General features: G+C 37.3%; 1 protein-coding gene across 1 annotated transcript; it reads left to right on the top strand.

Annotated features, from left to right (window-relative positions):
* Positions 1–212: 212 nt before the first annotated feature.
* On the top strand, positions 213–6,954 carry G6PC2 (glucose-6-phosphatase catalytic subunit 2). The gene is made up of 5 exons (XM_059820595.1): positions 213–430; positions 757–866; positions 4,151–4,262; positions 5,121–5,236; positions 6,443–6,954. The coding sequence occupies exons 1-5, from the start codon at positions 213–215 to the stop codon at positions 6,952–6,954; spliced, it is 1,068 nt and encodes a 355-aa protein (XP_059676578.1).
* Positions 6,955–8,171: the final 1,217 nt, after the last annotated feature.

Below are 8,171 nucleotides of genomic sequence, written 5' to 3' on the forward strand. Positions count from 1 at the left end.
CCAGTGCTAACAGACTTATGTGCTTTCCTGGAGATTTGGAGCCACGTGTTCCAGGAATGGCTGGGTACACCACACCGATACGATATAAAGGCAACGTCAATCACCTTCTCTCATTTTTTAATAGCTCCCTTCCATGGTTCTCATGCTCCATCACTAGAAACTTAAGATTAAAGGAACTTTACTATATTTCAAGTACAGTTTAATCCATTAAGATGGATCTCCTTCATAGCAATGGCGTGCTTATCATTCAGCATTTACAGAGGGACTACAGGGCTTACCAGGATTTCCTTAATTTTATGTCACATGTTGGAGATCCCCGGAATATATTCTCAATTTATTTTCCTCTTTGGTTTCAGCTCAACCAAGTGGTTGGTACTAAAATGATATGGGTGGCAGTCATTGGTGATTGGTTCAACCTCATATTTAAATGGTAAGAAGTTGGATTTATTTTAAAATTTGGTATTTTTAATCATAGTTACTATATGTGCCTCAAATTTAGAAAACTTTCTGTGAATAATGTACTAGTAGACTTTCCCCTGTAATTATAAAACAGGAATTCACAATTAAGATATTTAAGATATGTTTGAAATGACATTTTGATAAGACAAGAAGAACCTATCGAACTATTGTAGAATAGTTTTGGCAATATAGCTCTTCATATTCCTTGTAAAATTATATATCATCTTTGCTGAGGCCTTCTTACATAAAAATCTTTTTATTGCATTTCTGCTTCTTTTTTTTTTTTTTTTTTGTCAGGATTTTATTTGGCCATCGCCCATACTGGTGGGTGCAAGAAACAATGATTTATCCCAATCAGTCAAGCCCATGCCTTGAACAGTTTCCTATAACATGTGAAACTGGACCAGGTAAGAAATGTTGGAGATTACATTGGTACATTTAATAGAGATAGTGGCTTTGGGGGGGGGGGGGGGAGAGGATGAGACTTATGAAGATCTTACATGATATACAAATCTCAGAGCTCAAGTTTAAAATAGCATCAAAACACAGGAAGAGAAAAAGGAAGAAATAAAATGTGATAGGTATTTAATTGCTGTATGACAAGAATGTTTGCTTCATTGCCTTTTAAACAGGGCAAGAGAGGGGGATTTGCCTTAAAAGTAACTCCTACTAGAATGAACCAGCATATTGGAAAGGAATTTTCACAAAACTTGTGTCATAGGTTCAGAAAGACTGAAACACCTGCTTTGTGAGGTCACTTTTAGGAACAGTTGCAGTGCCAATCGCATCAGCTTGTGGAGAGAAATTCCTCGTCATTTAAGAGTGTTCCAAAATAGAGCAGGGGGCTGTTGAGTTTCAGGGCTTGTGCACTATTAAAAGAACTATTCAAACCACAAAAACTAGTAGGTGGTTAAGTGTAAATAACAATAGTATCAACAATCGATCATGTCAGGTATCACAAGTGGAAAATGGAGCCACTCTTCCCAGAACCAGACAGTGGCACTGAATGTGTGTGTGGGGGTATGTGTACAAATATATGGGAAAAAAAAATTCTTTACAATAATGTACCTTTCCAAGGTATTTTCACTTTTTTATATCTCATTGTCTTCTGTGTGAAACTCAGATGCAATACTGCTGAAGTTAAATGAGCTTATGCAACCCTAATATGTGAAATAAGGTAAACTTGCTTAGAGCTATGTGACTGAATTTAGTTTCATTCATTGTACATGAAAACATTGACTGGGGAAATGAATGTGCTTTGCGCCTTGTCAATGCCACTGTAAGCTTTTAAGTGGTTTGCAGAACTGTATTTTGTTAACAATATCCTGCATTATATCCCATTGTAATTTTGAACAAGAAACTTAAGCCCTTGTATCAGGTAAGGCTTAGTAATGCCTGGTCTATAGGTGATCTGCAGTCTATTTCAAGTGAACTCATTTGGGACCTAACCAAAGTATTAAGGTCCTTCAGGTCTTTTCAAAAGCCTTCAGAACTGAGCCCATTCAGCATCATGTGATTCCAAGCCCTGGTTAAGAAACCAGTCAGAGTGTTTAATTTTGATTCATTGAACCAGAAGGCCTTTCTTCCTGTTACTTTCTTCCTGAAGTAACAAGTCATTCCTATTTCTGTCCAGTGGGTACCACTGTCATATTGATTCCTTATTTGCACTTATAATGACCACATTTTCTTCCACCTCCAGATTTGCCCTTGACCATTGACAATATCTGTCACTCACCTGTTGCAGTCAGTGCAACTGTTAGGTGCACACAGTCATTGTGTGAGCTTACATGATACTTCACACAGTTTTTAAATATGCAATTTATATGAAAATATTAGAGAAGCAGCCACAGACGTGAGAAGGGCATATCCAACTACTGCTAGAATAGCCTGAACCCCAAACTCTGCAACACAGCAGAAGGGAAAGCTGAGGGAACTTTTTATATGACTACATGGCAAACAATCTAGGACCTGAATTTGGTTTGTACTTCTGGAATGAACTGAACGAAAACCCTGCAGCCATCTTTTCTCTGGTATTTGTAAGGTTTTAAGAACATAAACCCTAAGGTGGAGTTTATGCTGTTTCTAGTAAGTAATTTGCAGATGAACTGTGAAACATTTTTCCTAGGTGTCATTTTCCTAGATGACAACAAAGAGAAGCTTTCCCAGTGCTGATATACAGCTTTATGGTTTCCTTATCAGTGACATCAGCGTCCTGTTGTGAGGTTTAGAAATGTACATCTGTTATGAAATGAACCAAAGAGTTGGTAGCGTGACTACTAAAGATACTGCCAAGCAGAATACCGAAAATGAGTGCAGGGAGACAGAAATCATTGTGCTTGTCCTCCCTAGACATTCCTGCTTTGCTGTTTCACTGAAAAATTCTTTTGCTTTGCAAATTACTATATAGTGCTGGGTCATAACACATGCTTCAGCCAAAATGATTTCTCCTGCCAGTGAAATAACCCTGTCTCTTTTACTTCTTTTTTGTCTCCACAGAAAGCCAATCTGTAAAAGTCTGGTACAGACAGATTGCAATGATCTAATTTTCTGTCCTTTCTTATTTCAATTTGTTGAATGTAAACCTAGTGAACAGGGGAAAAGAAGTGACAGAGTAATTTTAGGAATCATTTCTCTTGCATCATGCCAGCATACTTTGTTTTTTCATGATTTTCACGCTTCTAGGAACTTCGGTGTGGCTTCATATTGTTTCCAGTAAAATTAAAATTTGATTCATAAAGTTAAAACAAATTACATGTATATTTTTATACCTGGAATAAAAAGAAATCACTATTGATCTCTATATGAGAGTGTGTTCCCTGTTATAGACTACTGTGGGTACAACAATTAGTCCACTATGTTACAGCATCATTTCATGTGCCAGTTCCACTGATAATCTGTTTCCAAGCGAGCGGACATTATGCAACATCTTAAAATTTATAAAATAAATCAAAGCAAAGCATAAAGACACAGTTCTTCCATCATACTTCAGATACATTTCTAAATTTATTGCAAAACTACCTAAATGTGAATTACCTGGACTGTAATATTACTAATGAGAAACAGATCACAATCACAATCACAATTGCTAACGCCATGGTAATTGGAGAAGCAGATAAAAGGCAATTTGGAAGGGCAATCTAAAGTTATACTGGTACTTTAATTTAGAATGTTACGAAGACCCAAATCTCCATTGCTCCCCTTAATTATGAGGTAGCCCGTTCAAAACCTATCTCATCTGATCCTCATATATAACTTCTACATTGTGTGCTACAGCCCTAAGAGAGCCCTAGATGCTCTATTTTTTAAATCACAATCCACATCTAAGTGATGGAAAAATACTATGCTTTCAAATCAAGATACCAGCTCACACCAATATAAGATGGTTAAGCTGTTACCTACTTGATGGTGGTGTTGGGTTAATGGTTGGACTTGATGATCTAATAGGTCTTTTCCAACCTTAATGATTCTGTGATTCTGTGAAATATTCTGGATTCCATATAGATGAGTCTTCTGAAAAATTCATATTGAGAAAATTCACTTTCGAGAAGCAGTTGATGTTCTTTCAGCCTTTGTTAACTATTTTCTTTCTAAATTATTAGGTGCCTGAGTAACTGCCAGTAGACATTTTCTGTATGACAAATGTTACAGTCATCATTTCTAAGCTTGGATATTTCCTTTTTGTTTTTACTAGGAAGCCCATCTGGACATGCCATGGGATCTTCCTGTGTCTGGTATGTAATGGTCACAGCAGCACTTAGCTACACAGTTAGATGGAAAGATAAATCAGCAGTTACCCTTCACAGGTCAGTGTCTTTCCATTATTCTAACTCGTACAGGTATTTCTTTATAAACATGCTATATTTTTAATGGACTTATTTTAACCAAATATTCATAGTCTGTTTTGTCCCGTTTGTAAAAAAAAAACAACAAACAAACCTTTATTCTGATCTACTTCAGCTGAAGAAAAACAATATTAAGAGGATTTATCCATTTGTGTAGGTTGGTATTTATTAGCTTACAGTCATTGCATACAATATCTCTGAATTGGCTCCTATTAAAGGTCATGTCATGTCTTTGGTGTTGGAAATTTTGAATTCTATTAATTGTCTTTATGTGTTGGATCTTTTGGTTAGTACATAAATTTACTGCTTTGATGGTAGTCCTTCTTAACCCATTTTAAAGCAAATGCGCATAATGTTGGCAAAGTTCAGTGTAACATGTTACTCAGCTCTGTGCGGAAGTCTTATGATTGCTTTGGTGGCTGTTCTTTCCAAGCCTGACAAGGTTGTTCCCATACTATGTGAATTTTGTCACCAAATAATTTAACTTTTGAATTTAAGTATGACTTCGTGATGAGAAATATGTACAAGGTACTAGTGCTAATTTAACTTGCCATTGATGACTTTCATCACTGAAACCACGATGGTGTCTTGGACCTGAAACTAGTGGGGTCTGTTCCTGCAACCCTAGATGTGGCTGCAAGAGCAACCACGCTTGCTAACATTTTAGTACTGACTTCCAGTTTTTAATAATCTGATCCTAAACTTCTCTACTTGTAAACCTCTTGGTAAAAATATGGGCCTGACACAAAGGAGCCTGGTGTAAATTACTAGGTGAAATATCTTGTCTTAATTTTTAATCATCTTCCTCTTCCCTCTTAGATTGACATGGTCATTCCTCTGGAGTATTTTTTGGATTATCCAGATCACTGTGTGCATCTCAAGAGTATTCATAGCAACACATTTCCCTCATCAAGTTATTCTTGGAGTATTTGCTGGTAATGCTGCTATTTTTTCTTTTCTTTTCAACATATATGCAAAATCTGAAAAAAATTAAGTATGAGAAAAGGCAAGAGATTTTTAGTAGTGCTACTCAGCTTGCGGCTCTACTGGTGCTCTGTGCTCTCTGGAAGATCAAGGATTTGATAGTAGACTAAAGGTAAAATTTGTGAGGTAGTATGTATCTGCTGTCTTTGTAATTCACACAGGGAGTGAGCCCTTGTCCATGTGCCAGTTGATGCTGACTGCATTATGTCCGCACTGCCACAGACTAGTGCTGTCTTGTTTGTACTGGCTGCATCTGATCTTTATCTGTGCTGCCTGTGTGGAAGGGATCAGAGAGGAAGCTGCCTCTATATGGCCCTGACCTCTCCTCTCAAGAGGAATCTTTCATTCACTTCAGAAGGCGGCCAGGCACAAACTAACATGTGTGCAGTGTGGACAAGCACAGGGCCAGAGATCTGGGGCAAAGCAGAGAAAAAGGCAAATTAGCCGTGCAAGCTCCCCAGGGTGATTTAAGAAGCTAAAGTACATTTTTCAGAGTTACTTAAACATGTTTCAAATTGATATTTAGGGAGTTCAAGCTATGAACAATCTCTCTAGTATCTATCTGATTTTAAGGAGAGTGACCAGAGCATTGAGTGGGGGCTGCCTGCTCCTGTTCTCTTTCATGAATGCAGAGCAGCCTGGGCAGCATTGGCTAACAGCTTGCAGTCCAGCTTTCCCTTTTCACAACCAGGATAAAATGAGTAAGAAAGAAGGTAAGTGTGTTCTGTGTCTTTCCCTTCAACACTGAAAGCCTGTGTGGGAACTGGTATTGAATTCTGCATTGCTGGGGCCAGCCTTTGAGTGGAGGACTCTTGTGGAAAAGGAATGTTCTAGATTACATCTAATATTTGATAGGTTGTCATCTGGGAGAGGCAGTCAGGCCTAAGGCATGCCTCATATCAAAACCATGTAGTGCTTGGTATTTAATTCCTTTTTTTCCAGATTAGCAGTTTTGAGTGGGAGAAAAGGTTTTCAACGTACTACAGAAGTGGTAAATTGTGTGTGTATATATACATATATATATATATATATATATATAAAAATACATAGATATATTCTTCTGTCTTCAGAAGTCAAATTCTACAGGGGCACTATAAAAGTGCTTCTTCAAAGTACAAGTGTGTTGTTCCCTGTAACACTGAGTTTCTAATCCGCAGGCATTCTTGTGGCAGAAGCATTTGAGCATACCCCTGCTATTCAGACAGCAAGCTTGAGAATGTACATCAAGACAAACTTGTTTCTTTTCATCTTTGCCCTTGGCTTTTATCTAGTCCTCAAGCTTCTTGATATTGACTTGCTATGGTCTGTTCCAAAGGCCAAGAAGTGGTGTGCCAACCCAGACTGGATAAACATTGACACAACTCCATTTGCTGGACTGGTGAGGAATTTAGGTGCGCTCTTTGGCTTAGGTCTTGGAATTAATTCTGAAATGTTCATCACAAGCTGCAAAGGTAAAAATAGCTGTAAGATAAGTTTCCGCATATTGTGTATAGCTGCTTCCTTAGCTACACTGCAGCTGTATAATTTCGTTAAGATACCTACTCATACTGAGTATTTGTTCTACATTCTCTCTTTTTGTAAGAGTGCAGCTATGCCTCTGACTGTAGTTGCCTTGGTTCCGTACTGTGTCCACTCGTTAATGAGGACAACTGAAAAGAAACTTAATTAGATAAAGTTTCGAAATGGTTAGCAATGTGGGGATGGGTATGAACTGTTCAAGAACCCTCTGCAAAGGCAGTTTTGCTAACTCATTTTAAGCAAGGGGGATGCCACTGCATCTTTGATGTGCTCCTGGTAAGTAACCAGTACATCCAAAATCAGTACATTCAAGAATTACTTTGGCAGCTCACAAATATTAATTGCTGATCTTATTCCAAGAAATATTGCAACCACACTGCAGTATGGTTAGAAATGACCCAACACTCTAGGTCATAACAAAGTTTTAGAGTATAAACAACTAGTTTTATTTAGCTGCTTGGTGGTCTTTTAGTTCTGTCCATCTCCAGCTAGATGGTGCTTTAAGCCGCAGTTGTATATAGTGATACTCAATATTTAATTTTTTTTATACATAGATATTGTGTGTTAAACTGTTAGATAATGGTGTGACAGTATCACACCACCTACAACTGTACAGCTGTACTCAGGCGCTGTGAAAAAGGCCAGCATAGTTATAAACAAAGCTTTAGATTTAACTTACTGAGCTTCCTGAGCAAAACAGCTTCTGATTAAGCCAGATGAGAAAAAAATAAAAGTTTATTTCAATTAGACTCTGTAGAATATATTTTTGCATTATCGTGTGATTTTTGTCATTTTTACTTTTGGAAAGTGGTCACCTAAATCACGAATGATACAGATTACACGTTTGATATTGAAAATGCATAAATATGGTGTAACAAATCTTTGGGTTCTATACATCTACCCAGAGCAACAAATAAAGAAAGTTGCCAATAATGAAATTATCTCAGCATATCACCTCAAGAATGTTGTTTATGCTCCTGTATTGCAAAGGTAAATTAGTCTAATTCTCTCATTTCAAGAGTCACAAGCCTGAATCACTGTTCGTAGTTGTGTAAATCATAAAAATGTAATTGCACTTTAAGTCATTGCAAGTTTATATTCTTGTCGGCTTGGTTTACCTAAGCACACAAGTAACTAATATGTTAAATATGTTTGCTATATAAAATGGATGCTCTAAATAGGCAAAGGCAAGTACTTTCGCTTTTTATTCATTATTTAGCACCTGCTGTTGCACATTCCCTTCAGTGCACAATCTTTAAGCAACATTTTGCTGATACCATCTCATAATACTTAGTATACAAGCAGCATAAAGCTATAATATGGGTAATGAGTGCTCTGTGTATATGTCTGATAGCAATAAGGCTTAGA

The sequence above is a fragment of the Gavia stellata genome, chromosome 8, assembly GCF_030936135.1.
Source record: "Gavia stellata isolate bGavSte3 chromosome 8, bGavSte3.hap2, whole genome shotgun sequence".
NCBI lineage: Eukaryota > Metazoa > Chordata > Aves > Gaviiformes > Gaviidae > Gavia > Gavia stellata.